Consider the following 14,742-nt stretch of genomic DNA (forward strand, 5'->3'; position numbering starts at 1 on the left):
AGGGAACACGGCCGGGGACAGGGAACACGGCCGGGGACGCAGCGGGGGGACAGGGGGTGTGGATGGGGACGCAGCTGGGGACACAGCTATGGATGTGGGTCACAGCTGGGGACGTGGCGGGGTTCAGGGGACGCGGCTCGGCCGTGGATAGGGTCACATCTGGGGACACAGCTGGGAACGGGACGCGGCTACGGGTACAGGACACAGCCGCGGGGACAGGGGACACGAGCGGGGATAGGGGACAGCTTGAGGACATGGCTGCAGTTAGGGGACACAACTGAGGGTCATGACTGGGGACAGGGGTCCCAGCTGGGGGAGACGCGGCTGGGGGACATGACTGGGGATGGCACACAGCTGGGGACAGGGCTGGACGGACACTTCTGGGGCTATGGATGGGGTGGCATTGTCGATGGATGGGGTGGCACTGGGCGGCACGGCTGCGGGCGGGGGACACGCGGGTGTCACCGCTGTGGGCGGGAGAAAAAGCGACGCTGCCCCTTTAAGAAACCCTCACGGAGGGGGCGTGGTCTGAGGTGGGGCGCGGCCCGCGTTAGCCCCGCCCCATCGCGCGCCGGCGGGAGGGGCACGGGGCGGTGGCGGCGGATGACGTCATGCGGCTGCGCCCGCGGCGGCGCATGCGCGGCGGGGGCCGGGGCCTGGTCGGGCGGCGCGGAGCCTGCGGGCGGGGGGCGCCGGCGCCGCCATGTTCCGGTACCCGGTGAGCGGGGAGGGGCCGGGGGGGGGCCAGGGCGGGCGGGGCCCTGCGGGGCCTGCGGGAGAACCGCCCCCGGAAGGCACCGGGGCGGTGTAACGGGGTGGGGTGGGGTATAACGGACTGGGGCGGGGGAGGTAAAATGAGGTGGGGAGGGGGGTAACTGAGGGGGTCTGAGGGGTTGGGAGGGGGCTCCGGGGTGACGGGAGGAGTCTGGGGGGACACTGGAGACCTATAACGGGCTGGGGGAGCGTATAACGGGAGGGGTCACTCTTTCGGTATGGAGGGATCATTGGGGAGATCTAACGGGTTGGGGGAGTCCCCGTGTAGGAATAATGGGTTGGGGGGATTTCCGTGGGCGGGCAATGGGGCTGGGGGAGGTATCACTGGCTGGGGGGGGTTGTTGTATGGTATAATGGGTTGGGGGCTCGTCAGGGAGGTGTAAGGGAGCTGACCCCATTGCCGGCTGTCCCAGTCCCTGGAGGACTGCCCGCTGGACGAGGATGAAGACGCCTTCCAGGCCCTGGGGGAGGAGGATGAAGACATCGACCAGTTCAACGATGACACCTTCGGCGCTGGGGCCGTCGGTGAGAGCCCGAGTGTCCCCCCCAGATCTCCCTGACCCCACAGATCCCCCCCGCCCTGCGTCCCTCACCCTGTGCCCCCCTGGCAGATGACGACTGGCAGGAGGCCCACGAGCGGCTGGCGGAGCTGGAGGACAAGGCCGGGTCGAGCCGGGAGCCGGACGGTCCCGTTGGGAATGACGGGGACGTTCTGGGCGATCCCGAGGACGCGCTGGCCGAGCGGCTGACGCGGCTCGTCATCGACAGCGAGCTGGAGGACCCGGCCATCATGCAGGCCGTGCACACCAGGGATCCCCCGCAGGTGGGAATGGGCTGGGGGATCCGGAGGGATGTGGGGATGGATCCCACAGCACTGTCCTGACTCTCCTTGTGCTATCCAGCAGCCTGGAGGGCTGAATTCCAGCATCTGGGACAGCTCGGCCGTGCTGCGGCGCATCCGGGGCCCGCTCCTCGCTCAGGTAGGGCACTGAGGGCAGGGGGCTCTTCCCTGGTGATCCCAAATCCCTGTGGCAGCCAGCTGGGTGGGATGAACTGTACCTGGGATAGTGGAGTGTCCCGCTTCCCTCTGGCTGCATCCGTGGCTCGCTGGGGACCCTCGTAGGCGTCACCTCTTGTCCCCCCTCGGACCCTGGAGGGCTGGGACTGGGAGCTGTCGCTGATCTGGGATGCCTCGTGATGTCTGAGGGATTTCAGGGCTCCCAGCCGGATTTGGGAATGCTGGTGCCTGGAGGCAGAGGATTTTCGCGTTGTTGTGGTTTCCTTAAGAGTCGGGCTTTGAAGTGCTGCGTGGCCAACCCTCTCCCAATCCTCTCCTGGTTCTGCTGGGCTGGGAGGTGACCCAGAATTCCCACCCCACGCCCCGTTATCCCAAGCGTGATGCTCTTGGCAGTCACGTGCGCTCCGGGAACGCCCAGCGTCGCGTGGGGAGCCCAGGGAAGCGCAGTGGGACGTGGAGAGCTGGCAGGAGGAAGGGGGGACAAGGAGCCTCCTCCTTGCGCCAGCCTGTGGCTCCAGGGCGGTGTTCCTCCCGCAGGAGATGCCGTCGGTGTCCGTGCTGGATTACGCCCTGCCCCAGAGGCCTCTGCAGGCTCGGGATGAGGAGCGGGATCCATCGGAGCGGGCGCTGCCCCGGCGCTCCTCGTCCCCCGTCATCGGGAGCCCCCCGGTCCGGGCCGTTCCCATCGGCACCCCCCCCAAACAGGCTGCCATCCCAAACTTCAACCAGCAGGTACCTCCTCGATTCCCAGCTTCCCAGCGCTCCCGGGGGTGCAGGCTGCTTCCCAGGGGGAGTGACCGAGCTTCTCCCCTCCTCCCAGATCCTGTGTCCCAAGCCTGTCCACATCCGAGCTACCATGCAGCAGCGTTATCCCGCTCCCTATGGAGAGAGGATGTCCCCCAACCAGCTCTGCAATGTTCCGGTATCCAGCTTCCCCTCATCCTTGTTTTTGGGGATTGATGTCCAGCCCCTCCCCTCAAAAACCTCCCCGTGTTCCTGTGGCTCATCCCTGCTCCATGGAGCCTGGCCTTCCTGGGGTTTGTCCCGTCTGCCAGTCATGGTGTGTGACAGGGGTCCCTGTTGCCATCTCTCTCCCCAGAATTCCTCCCTCCTGGGCCACCCGTTCCCCCACAGCGTCTCTCCCGTCCTCACACACCTGCAGAGAGCCCAGCTGCTCGGAGGAGCCCAGGTAAAGCCCCTTCCCGTGCTTCATCCCACCTTTCTCTCCACGTGGCTCCGGGACTTGGCTCTCCATGGCTCTTGCTGGCCATCCCAGATCCTTTTCCCGCCCGGCTGACTCCAGGTGTCCTCTCTGCCCCTCCAGGCCGGCCGAATGTCCCCCAGCCAGTTTGCCCGGGTGTCCGGGCTGGTGGGGAGCCCGCTGCCCTCCGTGAATCCCAAGCTGCTCCAGGGCAGAGTTGGGCAGATGATGTCCCCGGCCGGAGGGTTCCGTGCCTTTTTCGGGGCTCCCCCCGCCCCGCCCCCCTCGCAGCTGCCGCACCCTCAGGGCCCCGGATCCCACCTGCAGAACCTGAGGTCGGTGCTGGCCCTGTCCCTTTCCCAGCATCCCGCCCGCTCCCTGCATCCATCCCTGACGATTCCTGCTCTCCCCAGGCCGCAGCCCCAGATGTTCCGGCCGGACACGACCCATTTGCACCCCCAGCACCGCCGGCTCCTGCACCAGCGGCAGCAGCAGAACCGGAAGTGAGTGCGGGGACAGGGACGGGGCCGCGTGGCACGGGGACGTGTCCTGCTTCCGGGGTCACCTGTCCCCCCTCTCTGTCCCTTCCTGTAGCTCCGGTGTGCTCACGGGTGCCCTTCTTCTCCTGCCAGCCAGCACCGGAGCCTCAACGGCTCCGGGGGGGACCGAGGGGGCCACCGGAGCAGCCATCAGGAGCAGATCCGTAAGGATCCCTACGCCAACCTCATGCTGCAGCGGGAAAAGGACTGGGTGTCCAAGATCCAGATGATGCAGCTGCAGAGCACTGACCCCTACCTGGATGATTATTATTACCAGGTACTTGGGAGCAGGATCTGCTCTCTGTCCATTGGGTATTGGGTGGGAAGGGGATGTCAGTCCAGAGAGAGAGATGCCGTGGATTGTTTTCCTCCCTGGAAGAGGAAGGCAGAGGGACAGGGTGGGAGCAGCATCGCTGGGAAGAGCTGACTCCCTCTTCTTGGATGAGATTTCCAGGAGTGAGGAGATGTCAGGGGACACTGGATTAATAGGTTTGGGATAACAGGAGAGCAGCTCCTCTCCATCAGAAGCATGACAGAGCTGGGATGGAATGGAAATGGGGAAGGTGCTACATGGAAAATTAAGGAGAGATCCTTGGACAGGGAAAGGCTGACTCTGATCTGACTGGGAATGGTGGTGGTGGAGGATCCTGTGGGAATCCGAAGAGCACAGTAGGGAAGGTGAACAGGGAGAGATTGCTCCTGCTCTTTTCCAGTTCAGGAATAGGGAATGCCAGACAGTGCTGGGAAAAGCCGGGTTTGGAGCAGGTGGAGCAAGGTGGTGGCGGAGGGACCATTTGAGGGTCCCCAGAGAGAGAGGGAAATGTCTGGGACGGACACTGGGAGACTGAGTGGGGTAGTAGAGCTGTGCCTGCTGGGGCTGTCCTCTTTGGAGCTGGCAGAGGTTTTTAGGGATGTGTGGGTGAGCTGGTCCCAGTAGAGAAGAGGAACTGGTGCAGGATGTGAGTCAGCAGAGCTCTGCCGTCGCGAAAGGGGGTGGATTGGGTGGGGAGGCCCTGGCAGGGTGCCAGTGGAGCAAGGCAGGCTAACTGGGATGTGCTGGGAAGAACTGTGAACCCCACAGGGAGAGTGGATTTGTCATTGTCCTGAGAGAGGGCTGAGGAGGAGCCTCAATCTGTGTCATCCTGAGGGATGGGAGAGGAGGATGGGCTCAGCTGTGGCTTGAATGATGATGTTGGAAAGATGGTGGAGCTGAGGAGAGGGAGATGGCCAATGGTTTTTTTTGGGAGAAGGCTCTCAACTTTTCCTCTCCCTGCCTCAGAACTACTTCCAGAAGCTGGAGAAGTTGGCAGCAGCCGAGGAAGTGCACGGTGACGGTCCCAAGAAGGAGCGCACTAAACTCATCACCCCTCAGGTGGCCAAGCTGGAGCACACCTACAAGCCAGGTAAAGCCCTCCAGCAGCCCCAGAGCTCCTTTTATCCAGGGACTGAGGGGACTCATCCCTCGACTTCCCTGCTCCCTCCTTCCTGCAGTGCAGTTTGAGGGCTCGCTGGGAAAACTCACCGTCTCCAGCGTCAACAACCCCCGGAAGATGATCGACGCCGTGGTGACGTCCCGCAGCGAGGATGACGTGAGTTCCTGGCCTTCCTCCCTTCCAACACAGCCCTGTGGCTGCTTCCCACGGCCCTGACTCCCTCTTCCCTCCCCGGCAGGAGACGAAGGAGAAGCAAGTCCGGGATAAGAGGCGGCAGACCCTCGTCACGATCGAGAAGGTGAGTTTGAGGGGGATCGTCCCGACCCTCAGAGGTCCATGGTGGGATAAAAGGTGGGCCAGCCCGACCCATTCCGTGATTCCCTGAATGATCCGTAATTCCCTGAGCGATCCACGCTCCCTGCAGACGTACAGCCTCCTCCTGGACGTGGAGGACTACGAGCGCCGCTACCTCCTGAGCCTGGAAGGGGAGCGGCCAGCCCTGATGGGAGAGAGGAAGCAGAAGATCTGTGACATGTATGACAATCTGAGGGGGAAGGCGCCTGGGCAGGACAGGTGAGCGGGATTTGGGAGCTCCAGCACTTTGGGACCACTGAAACCAGTTTTCCATGGATGTCTGACTCTTCCAGGAGACTGAAGTAACTTTTTTTTTTGCCATTTTACCCTCGCTGTCACAACTTCCATCCCCTCCAACAGGCAGAGCTGAGGATTAGGAATGTCATTCCTGTGTAGTTTTTTCCCTCCTCAGGGATGTTTTTTGAGGCATGGGTGTATTTTCCACCTGGTGCTGGGGCAGATCCAGCCATGGGATAACCCTGGGATGCTCCCAGGTCAGAGGTGGCACCTTTTTCCTCCTCTCCTCAGGCCGAGTGATGACCACTTCATGCAGATCATGTGCATCCGGAAAGGAAAGCGCCTGGTGGCCCGGATCCTTCCCTTCCTGGCTCCAGAGCAAGCGGCCGACGTGCTCATGGCCACGGCCAGGAACCTGCCCTTCCTCATCAAGAAGGATGCTCAGGATGAGGTGAGGTTCCAGAAGCTGGGAGGGCTCCATGTGTCTTCGGGATGGCAGTTCCTGCCTTTCCTGGCAGGGGCTGTGTGGGAGAAGCTGCTTTGCAATTCCAGTGCCAGGGAAGCGTGTGGAGCTCCCAACTGTGCTCTTTTCTCCACAGGTGCTTCCCTGCCTCTTGAGGCCCTTTTCCCACGTCCTCTACCACCTTCCCTTGGGAACAGTCACCAGCCTTGTGCAGCAGCTCACGAACCTACCTCAGAGCGCCGCCGCTCCCACCAACCTGCACCTCACTGCTGTGCTCCAAAACAAGGTGCTCCTCATCCCCACCCCTTCCCAGCCTTGGGAATTGCCCCAGCAGCCTCTCAGCGCCAGGGTGTTCCCCTCGCTAATTAACCAGGGTGTCTGGCACATTAATTAACGGTCTGAGGTGGCCCCGGGCTCTGCTTCACCCTGGCAGCAGCTTCCGGGTCTGTCCCGCTTGTGCTCCACGCTCCAATGCTGGAATTTGGGGTGGGAATGCTGCTCTTCTAAGTCCCTCCTGGGCTGGGAGTGGTCTGTGGTCTTTTCTTCCTTTTCCTCCTGCAAAGGCAGCCGGGGATCCTCCCGCCTGTGCCAGCATTCCCAGGAGGGCTGGGAAGTGTTGGGGATTCCCCTCAGAGGTGACCGATCCCCTCGCTGTCCCCACAGTTTGGTCTGTCCCTGCTGTACCTGGTCCTGAGCCGAGGGGAGGAATTGCAGAGCTCGGACACAAACACGGAGCTGATGCAGGACAACCAATGGTGAGTCCCTGTCCTGGGCTGGGATGCTCCTGCCTGGAATGTCACCGCATTCCCAGCCCCTCGGGGAGGAAAAGGTGTAGCTTCCAGGCTCCCAGAATCCTTCCCCAAGGGGAGCTGGGGAGCTCCTGCCCTCCCAGCCCCCCTCACGCTTCTCACTGCTCCTTTCTCCTGTTTGTCCGGCAGGACGGAGCTGATGCTGATGGCGACCCAGGAGCTCCTGCGGATCCCTCAGGGAGCCTTGGCAAAGCCCGTGTCCATCCCCTCCAACTTGATCTCCCTCTTCTCTCGCTACGTCGACCAGCAGAAGCTGAACCTGCTGGAGACGAAATTGCAGTGAGTGCCAGCCCTCTTTTCCCAGGGGAACGTGGCCCTGTCCCACCGTGGGACTGGGAGAAAGGGGAAACCAGAGGTGGGGGTGCAGCTGGAGAAGGATTGGAGCGAGGAAAAGCAGCTTGGGGAGAGGCGAATCGCTGCCTTCCTCTGATCCCCCCCACCGTTGCTGCCTGGTTCTAGCTTAGTGCACGGGATCCGGTAGATCTCCGTGGCTCCTCGCCACCACCGGAATGTTCCAGAGGAAGGATGGAAGGAAGGAAGGATAGATGGATGGATGGATGGATGGATGGATGGATAGAGGGCACACGGTTCACCCCACACCTCCCCCGACGCCCGGCCTGGCACAAGGGGCACATCTGCCCCCCAATCCCTGGATCAGCGGGAAGAGGGGGATGTTTGGCTGCTCCCCCTCTTCCCACAACTTGCTGCCTTTCCCTGCTGCTCCCAATTTCCCCCTGACTCCCTCTGCACCCCCAAAAACTGCTGCTTCCCCCCCAAACACACACACACACACACACACACACACACACACACACTACTGAGGATCCCAGCAAGCAGGGAGCCCCTCGCTCCAGATCCGTGGCCAGGGGCTTCCTGCTCCTTCCCTGCTCCTTCTCCAGCCCTTCCCACAAGCACTGAGCTCCGCTTCCCGCCCTTCCCCACACTTCACACACCTGTTTTGCACACTCACCTCGTCTTCCCAAAATTCGGCTCCTTCCCTACCCGCCCCCCCTGGGATCAGCCCCAGCAGCTCCGGGGTGGGGGGGTGGCAGGGCACAGCCAGGTCTCTGTCCCCTCTGGATCGGATCCGGGTGGATTTAGCTGTGCTGCTCCTCGGGAAGGTGGTGGTGGTGGTTGGGGGATAATTTTACCTTTTTTTTTTTTTTTTTTTTCCGCTTTTAAAAAGAAAAAGAAAAAAAAAAACCAAGAGATTTGCACATGTAGGGATTTTACACCCCGGAATTCCTCCTGGCATTAACCAGCCCTGCCTCCGCTGCTCCCGGCCCTTTCCCTGTCCTTTTTCTCCGACAGATCAAGTGGAAAGTTCATTTATTATTATTATTATTTTATTGCTTTTTCTTTTTTCCTGCTTTTTTGTTTTGTTTTTTTTTTCTTTTTTTTTTTTTTGCTTTTTCCCCCCCCTTTTTTCCCCTTTTTCTGCTTTTTTTCTTAATTTCATTTGCTTGCAGTTTTGTTTTGTTTTTTTTTTAATTGCCTTTTTTTTTTTCTCCCCCCTCCCTCCCAGTTTTTGGTTCTGGTTAATGACAATAAAGTTTCTAAATTTACATTTTTATAGGGTATTGTAAATAAAGATGAATTGTATACTGCTGCCAGCCTGGCCTCTCCTTCTCTGACCCGAGCCGCCCCCTCCGCGACCTCGCTCTGTCCCCTCGAGGGTCTCGAACCCGCGACCCCGGGAGAGCCGGGGCAGAGAGCAGGGGGCGTGGCAACGCCTCAGCCAATGGCAGCGCGCTTGGCGCGAAGCCCCGCCCCTCCGCCAATCGCTGGCGGGTGACTCACCTCTCGGCGTCAGCACGCGCGGCGCCCCACTGGCCCCGCCCATTGGCTCCACGCCTGATTGACAGGCGAGAATCCCGTTCTCGGCCAATCGCAACGCGCGAACCGCCCCGCCGGCGCCCTGGCCGCCAATGGGGCGCGGACGTAGGCGGGCTGAGTGACGGCAGCGCGGCGGGGCGGCGGCGGCGGCGGCGGCGGCGGCGATGGCGGAGCTGCGTGCGGCGGGCGCGGGGCCCAGCCCGGCCGCGCCCCCCGGGCCCGCGGCGGTGCCCGCGGCCCCCGGCGCGCCCCCGGCCCTGCCCTCACCGGCGGCGAGCGTCGGGGCGGCACCGACACCGACGGCGGCGCCGACGGCACCGACGGCCGCGGCGGGCGGCGGGGCCGGCGCGGGCGGCGGCGGGGCCGGTCCCGGCTCAGCCCGCGAGGGTTGGCTCTTCAAGTGGACCAACTACATCAAGGGATACCAGCGCCGCTGGTTCGTGCTCAGCAATGGGCTGCTCAGCTACTACCGGTACGCACCGGGACCCGCCCCGACGCGCCCCCGGGCCCCCCGTGACCTTGGGGCCGGGCTGAGCCCCCGCGGCGTGAGGAAGGCGGGTCTGGGCCCCCCGCACCGAGTTGGGGAGCGCTCGATGCCCCCGGTGCCAGCTGGGAAGGAGGGCGGCTGTCACCTCCCTCCCCCCGCGGCTGTCACATCCTTGTCACCGGGGATGTCACCTCCCGGTCCCCGGGATTGTCACATCCCTGTCGCCGTGGGTATTTGAGGGGGTGGCGGGGGTCTGCACCCCCCTCAGCCTCCCGCAGCTCCCGGATCCCGCTGTCCCTCCCAGCAGCTCTTCCCAGTGGCCTCGTGTTTTGTCACCCGCAGGGACACCTGAGCCCGCCCATGGGGGGCCTTGTCCCTCCATTATTGATGGGGAACCGGAGCCTTCGGCAGCTGCCGGCTCCGGTTACACCGCCGGCGGCGGGGGGGACACCGTGCTGGGGGTGTCCCGGCTGGATGTCACCTCTGTCATGCGGTGACGTGGAAGGGGAGTGCCAGCCCGGCGCGGCCTCGCTGGGACTTCACCCTTGTCCCGGGCCGTGCCAGGATCCGGGAAGCACCGGATCCCTGAGACTCCAGGATCCCTGAGGCCACTCCCAGCGGCTGTGGATTTGTCGCCCCACAGAGTGACATCCACAGCCTTGGTCTCGCTCCGGCGCCAGCAAACCCTCCCTATTAATAGCCCTGGCTGGCGGACCGGGAATGCCGAGCCCCCTGCATGGCCCCTGGAGGGCTCATCCCGGGGATCCCCGCCCTGCCCTTCCCTCACCGTGGCCTTCCCGCGCAGATCCAAGGCAGAGATGGGTCACACGTGCCGCGGCACCATCAACCTGGCCACGGCCAACATCACCGTGGAGGATTCCTGCAATTTCATCATCTCCAACGGCGGGGCCCAGACCTACCACCTCAAGGCCAGCTCCGAGGTGGAGCGGCAGCGCTGGGTCACTGCCCTCGAGCTCGCCAAGGCCAAGGCTGTCAAGATGCTGGAGGAGTCAGGTATGGAGTTCCTGGATCGGTGGCAGGGTGAAATTCCAGGGCTCAGCAGGACCCAGGGTAGGACTCCACTGGCCCCAGGCTAGGACTCCACTGGCCCCAGGCTAGGATCCCTGTGCCCTCAGGGTGAAATCCTAGTGCTCAACAGTGCCCAGGGTAGGATCAGTGTCCCCAAGGTGGGATCCCAGTGCCACACAGGCAGCAGGAATTCCAGGACAGGATGCCAGTACCCCACGGGACCCAGGGCATGATATTAGTGTTCCACAGGACTCAAGGCAGGATCCCAGTGCCCCCAGAGAAGAATCCCAGACCCGCAGAGCACAGGATCCCCAGTGTCCCCAAGGCACCATCCTAGTGACCCCAGGGAAGGATCTCCAGTGCCCCCAGGGCAGGATCACAGGGCAACATCAGTGTCCTTAGGGCAGGCTTCCAGTTCCTCACAAACCCAATGCCCCCAGGGCAGGACCCCAGTGCCCTGGGCAGCATCCTAGCAGCTCCAGCAAGAAGGTTTGGAAGGGGATGGCTGTGTCCATGCACATGTGACCACAACAGCCTGGCATGCACAGAGAGTGTTTGGGAGCCCTCGGGGATTTGGGGATCCTGCCGCGCCCCTCCTGGCAGCCTCACCAGCAGCTCCTGGCGCAACGTGACAATCCCACATTCCCTGTCCCTTCCTGCCTGCAGACGACTCCGGTGATGAGTCGGTGTCGCAGACGGATAAGACGGAGCTGCAGAACACCCTGCGGATCCTGTCCAGCAAAGTGGAGGACCTGAGCACCTGCAACGACCTGATTGCCAAGCACGGCACGGCCCTGCAGCGCTCCCTCAGCGAGCTCGAGGCCCTGCGGCTCCCTCCGGACAGCACGGACAAGATCAAGCAGGTCAACGAACGGGCCACGCTCTTCCGCATCACCTCCAACGCCATGATCAACGTGAGTTGCCATCCTGAGGATTCCGTAGCAGGGAAGGGCCCCACTTCCATGCTGAGCGCTGTTTTCCCACAGGCCTGCCGGGATTTCATGATCCTGGCGCAAACACATGGGAAGAAGTGGCAGAAGTCGCTGCAGCAGGAGCGGGATCAGCGGATCCGGCTGGAGGAGACGCTGGAGCAGCTGGCCAAGCAGCACAACCACCTGGAAAGGGCTTTCCGGGGTGCCACGGTGCTCCCTGCCAGCACGCCCGGCACCGGAGGCTCCAGCAAAGGTGGGGAGGGACAAGTGTTCTGCCCAAGTGTCCTTCAGATGTTTCCTGGCATTTTCCGGGCAAGGCTCCACCTCTCTCACTCCGCTGATCCCGAGGGATGTGTCTGTCCCATCTCACCCGTGTAGCCAAGTGATTCTGGCATCCACAACAGGGTCCAAACTGGCTCCTCTGTGCCTTATCCGACACCCCTCGGAGCTGGGGTGGGGTGTGACCCTCGCCTGGCTGTTGGTGACAAGGGAACCTTCAGCAGGAACCTGGGAATGATGTCCCTTCCTCACCAGCCCTGTCCCCTTTCCCAGATCTGTGCTGCCCCGCCAAAGGTGACCTGAGTGACGAGGACGACGACAACAACGAGTTCTTTGATGCCCCAGAGATCTTCCCCATGCCTGACATCATGGGCCACAAGTGAGTTTTGGGGGAGAGGGGGATCCCCTCGCTGCTCTGCCCTGCTCGGGAACATTCACCCCCTTTCCCCCCTTCCCAGGAGAACTGGGAGCAACATCAGCGGCACCAGCAGTGACATCAGCCTGGACGAGCAGGTGGGATGGGTGGTTTATGGCTTGGGGGTGCCCCAATTCCCATGGAAGTGTTTTGGCGGGGGGGGGGGGTCACAGGGACATAACAGCCTTTGTCTCCCCTCTTTCCAGTACAAGCACCAGGTCGAGGACACCAAGAAGGAGAAGAGAACCCGCATTCCCTACAAACCCAACTACAGCCTCAACCTCTGGAGCATCATGAAGAACTGCATTGGGAAGGAGCTGTCCAAAATTCCCATGCCAGTGAGCACGGACGCAGCCAGCGGGTGGGCGCAGGGCACCCCGGAACCCCCTTTTTTGGTGTTCTTGACCCATTTCCCTCTTCCAGGTGAATTTCAATGAGCCGCTGTCCATGCTGCAGCGGCTGACGGAGGACCTGGAATACCACGAGCTCCTGGATCGGGCGGCGCGGTGCGAGAGCTCCCTGGAGCAGCTGTGCTACGTGGCCGCCTTCACCGTGTCCTCCTACTCCACCACCGTCTTCCGCACCAGCAAACCCTTCAACCCGCTCCTGGGGGAAACCTTCGAGCTGGATCGCCTGGAGGAGAACGGATACCGCTCCCTCTGCGAGCAGGTGCAGCCGGCTCCTCTCTCCCCCAGCCTTTCCTGGGCCGTCAGGATGGCCGGCACTGAGCTGTCCCCAATCCCGTGTCCAGGTGAGCCACCACCCGCCGGCCGCCGCCCACCACGCCGACTCCAAGCACGGCTGGACACTGCGCCAGGAAATCAAAATCACCAGCAAATTCCGAGGGAAATACCTCTCCATCATGCCTCTGGGTGAGCACCCCAGGAGCGTGTGGGGTTTTTGGGACTGCCCAAGGTTCCAGGCATGGTTTCCAGCACAATTTCCCCTTCCTCAGGTACCATCCACTGCGTCTTCCACTCCTCCGGCAACCACTACACGTGGAAAAAAGTGACGACCACCGTGCACAACATCATCGTGGGGAAGCTCTGGATAGACCAGGTGGGAAGTCGTGGATGGGAGGTGTATGGAGGCGTGGATCCCTGGGGAATGGAGCATGGGTGGCTCTGACTGTCCCCTCTCCTCTGCAGTCGGGTGAGATCGAGATTGTCAACCACAAGACAGGGGACAAGTGCAGCCTCAAGTTTGTCCCTTACAGCTACTTCTCCCGGGACGTGGCGAGGAAGGTAGGGACACGGAGCCGTGGGACAGCCCGCGCTGCTCGTGACCGCGGTGTGTCCTGATCCAGGCTGTCCCCTCTCCTGCCAGGTGACCGGGGAGGTGATGGACCCCTCGGGAAAGGTGCATTTTCTCCTGCTGGGCACATGGGACGAGAAGATGGATTGCTACAAGGTCCAGGTGGGAACAGGCGACAACGGAGCCGAGGCGCGGCCGCGATCCCACGAGGCCGATGACAGCCGGCTGCTGCTGTGGAAGCGGAACCCGCTGCCGTGAGTGGGGAAAACGGGAGCGAGGCGTCCCCGGGAGCAGGGTTGTGGGGCTGGCGCCAACTCCCGTTCCTTCCCGTGCCATAGGAAGTACGCAGAGAACATGTACTACTTCTCGGAGCTGGCGCTGACCCTGAACGCACCGGAGAACGGGACGGCCCCCACGGACAGCCGGCGGCGCCCGGACCAGCGCCTCATGGAGAACGGCAGGTGGGACGAGGCCAATGCCGAGAAGCAGCGGCTGGAGGAGAAACAGCGGCTCTCCCGCAAGCGCCGCGAGGCCGAGGCCGCCCGCGCCACCGAGGATGGTAAGGCGGGGCTGTCGGACAGGGATGTGCCCCCTCGGTGTCCCCCCCCAGGCCCTGACCCTGCTGTGCCCGCCAGGGACGCCCTGCGATCCCTACAAACCGCTGTGGTTCGAGCGGAAGAAGGACCCGGTGACGCAGGAGCTGGCGCACGTCTACAAAGGGGGCTACTGGGAGAGCAAGGAGAAGCAGGACTGGAGCTTGTGCCCGGATATTTTCTGAGCCCGGCGAGGAGGAGGAGGAGCGGCGGGGGGAGGAGGGATGAAGGCCAGGACCCCCCGTCCATCCGTCTGTCTTAACCATGTGTCCCCGCGCCTCGCCGTGAGCGCCGGCCGGGCTTTGCCTTAGCCCACCCAAACTGACCTTGGGGAGCAGGAGCCAACACAGCCCCGCCCCAAATCTGTGCTGGAGCGGAGTGGGGGGGGTCCCTTCGTCCCACCTACCTCCTCGGCACCCTGGGGTGGGGGGCACGGCCGCCCCCGGGGTGGGGGGCCCTGGGGAAGGCGCAGCGGGGCGAGCCCGAGGCTGGCCTTGGTCTCCCCCCCCTCCCCTTTTATTCCCGTTCCCCTTCACCCCCAAGAGTTCGGGTGCTTTTGGGGTCCGGGGGGGGCCAGACTCCCCCCCCCAGCCTGTTCTATAGGTGTATATTATATATATGTAGAGAGCAATCGGGGTCCCCTTCTCCCCCACAGCCCCCGGTTTGGGGGGGTCCCCACCCTCCCCGGGGCGTCCCCCACACGTGGGGACCCCCCATGAGGTGCCTTCCCTGTAAGTTTAGGGCAGGGGGAGGACCTGGGTTTTGGGGGGGGTCTCTCCAGGGCACAGTGGGACCCCTGCACCCCCAGACACTACAGGGGTGGGGAAATGCGCTGTGGGGGCAGTCTCTGCACCCCTGAACCTGAAATTGGGGCCGTTTGATGCCTTTTTATTTTATTTTTCCTTTTTTTGGGTTGGTTCTTTTTTTTGTCTCCAGAAAAAGAACTAAATTAAAATCTGTGAATGCCCCAACCCTGTGCCTGCTCTGTGGGGTCGGGGCCCTGCGACTGAGTTTTGGGGGGGACCCTCTACTCCTGTGGGGATCTGAGTGGCAGCACCCGAACAGGAACTTGAACGCCATTCCTGGGAT

At 62.7% G+C, this 14,742-nt stretch overlaps 2 protein-coding genes across 3 annotated transcripts; both read left to right on the forward strand.

Moving 5' to 3' along the window:
• The first annotated feature begins 186 nt into the window (after positions 1–186).
• PATL1 (PAT1 homolog 1, processing body mRNA decay factor) lies at positions 187–8,432 on the forward strand. Of its 2 annotated transcripts, none has more exons than XM_069016310.1 (19): positions 187–718; positions 1,188–1,299; positions 1,386–1,597; positions 1,677–1,754; positions 2,330–2,524; positions 2,613–2,714; positions 2,892–2,981; positions 3,117–3,328; positions 3,407–3,496; positions 3,626–3,809; positions 4,812–4,935; positions 5,024–5,121; positions 5,204–5,263; positions 5,390–5,538; positions 5,848–6,007; positions 6,156–6,305; positions 6,683–6,774; positions 6,958–7,107; positions 7,288–8,432. In XM_069016310.1, the coding sequence occupies exons 1-19, from the start codon at positions 704–706 to the stop codon at positions 7,307–7,309; spliced, it is 2,295 nt and encodes a 764-aa protein (XP_068872411.1). In that variant the 5' UTR covers positions 187–703; the 3' UTR covers positions 7,310–8,432. The 2 variants fall into 2 exon arrangements, with proteins under 2 accessions (XP_068872411.1, XP_068872412.1); XM_069016311.1 differs by having other exon boundaries at positions 188–718; positions 1,680–1,754.
• A 396-nt stretch (positions 8,433–8,828) lies between these two features.
• OSBP (oxysterol binding protein) lies at positions 8,829–14,624 on the forward strand. Its single transcript, XM_069016313.1, has 14 exons — positions 8,829–9,136; positions 9,957–10,165; positions 10,847–11,094; positions 11,167–11,365; positions 11,665–11,770; positions 11,850–11,904; positions 12,013–12,144; positions 12,230–12,475; positions 12,558–12,678; positions 12,762–12,865; positions 12,955–13,050; positions 13,133–13,314; positions 13,399–13,619; positions 13,696–14,624. Exons 1-14 carry the CDS (start codon positions 8,829–8,831, stop codon positions 13,836–13,838), a joined length of 2,370 nt encoding a protein of 789 aa, XP_068872414.1. The 3' UTR covers positions 13,839–14,624.
• The last annotated feature ends 118 nt before the right edge of the window (positions 14,625–14,742 follow it).

Source organism: Aphelocoma coerulescens, chromosome 5, assembly GCF_041296385.1.
Source record: "Aphelocoma coerulescens isolate FSJ_1873_10779 chromosome 5, UR_Acoe_1.0, whole genome shotgun sequence".
NCBI lineage: Eukaryota > Metazoa > Chordata > Aves > Passeriformes > Corvidae > Aphelocoma > Aphelocoma coerulescens.

Coding starts and splice junctions, on each gene's coding strand:
- PATL1 (XM_069016310.1), top strand. Junction 5,264..5,389: donor CCCTCGTCACGATCGAGAAG/GTGAGTTTGAGG, acceptor CGCTCCCTGCAG/ACGTACAGCCTCCTCCTGGA. Junction 6,775..6,957: donor CTGATGCAGGACAACCAATG/GTGAGTCCCTGT, acceptor TTTGTCCGGCAG/GACGGAGCTGATGCTGATGG.
- OSBP (XM_069016313.1), top strand. CDS start 8,829: ATGGCGGAGCTGCGTGCGGCGGGCGCGGGGCCCAGCCCGGCCGCGCCC. Junction 11,095..11,166: donor CCTCCAACGCCATGATCAAC/GTGAGTTGCCAT, acceptor GTTTTCCCACAG/GCCTGCCGGGATTTCATGAT. Junction 11,905..12,012: donor ACATCAGCCTGGACGAGCAG/GTGGGATGGGTG, acceptor CCCTCTTTCCAG/TACAAGCACCAGGTCGAGGA.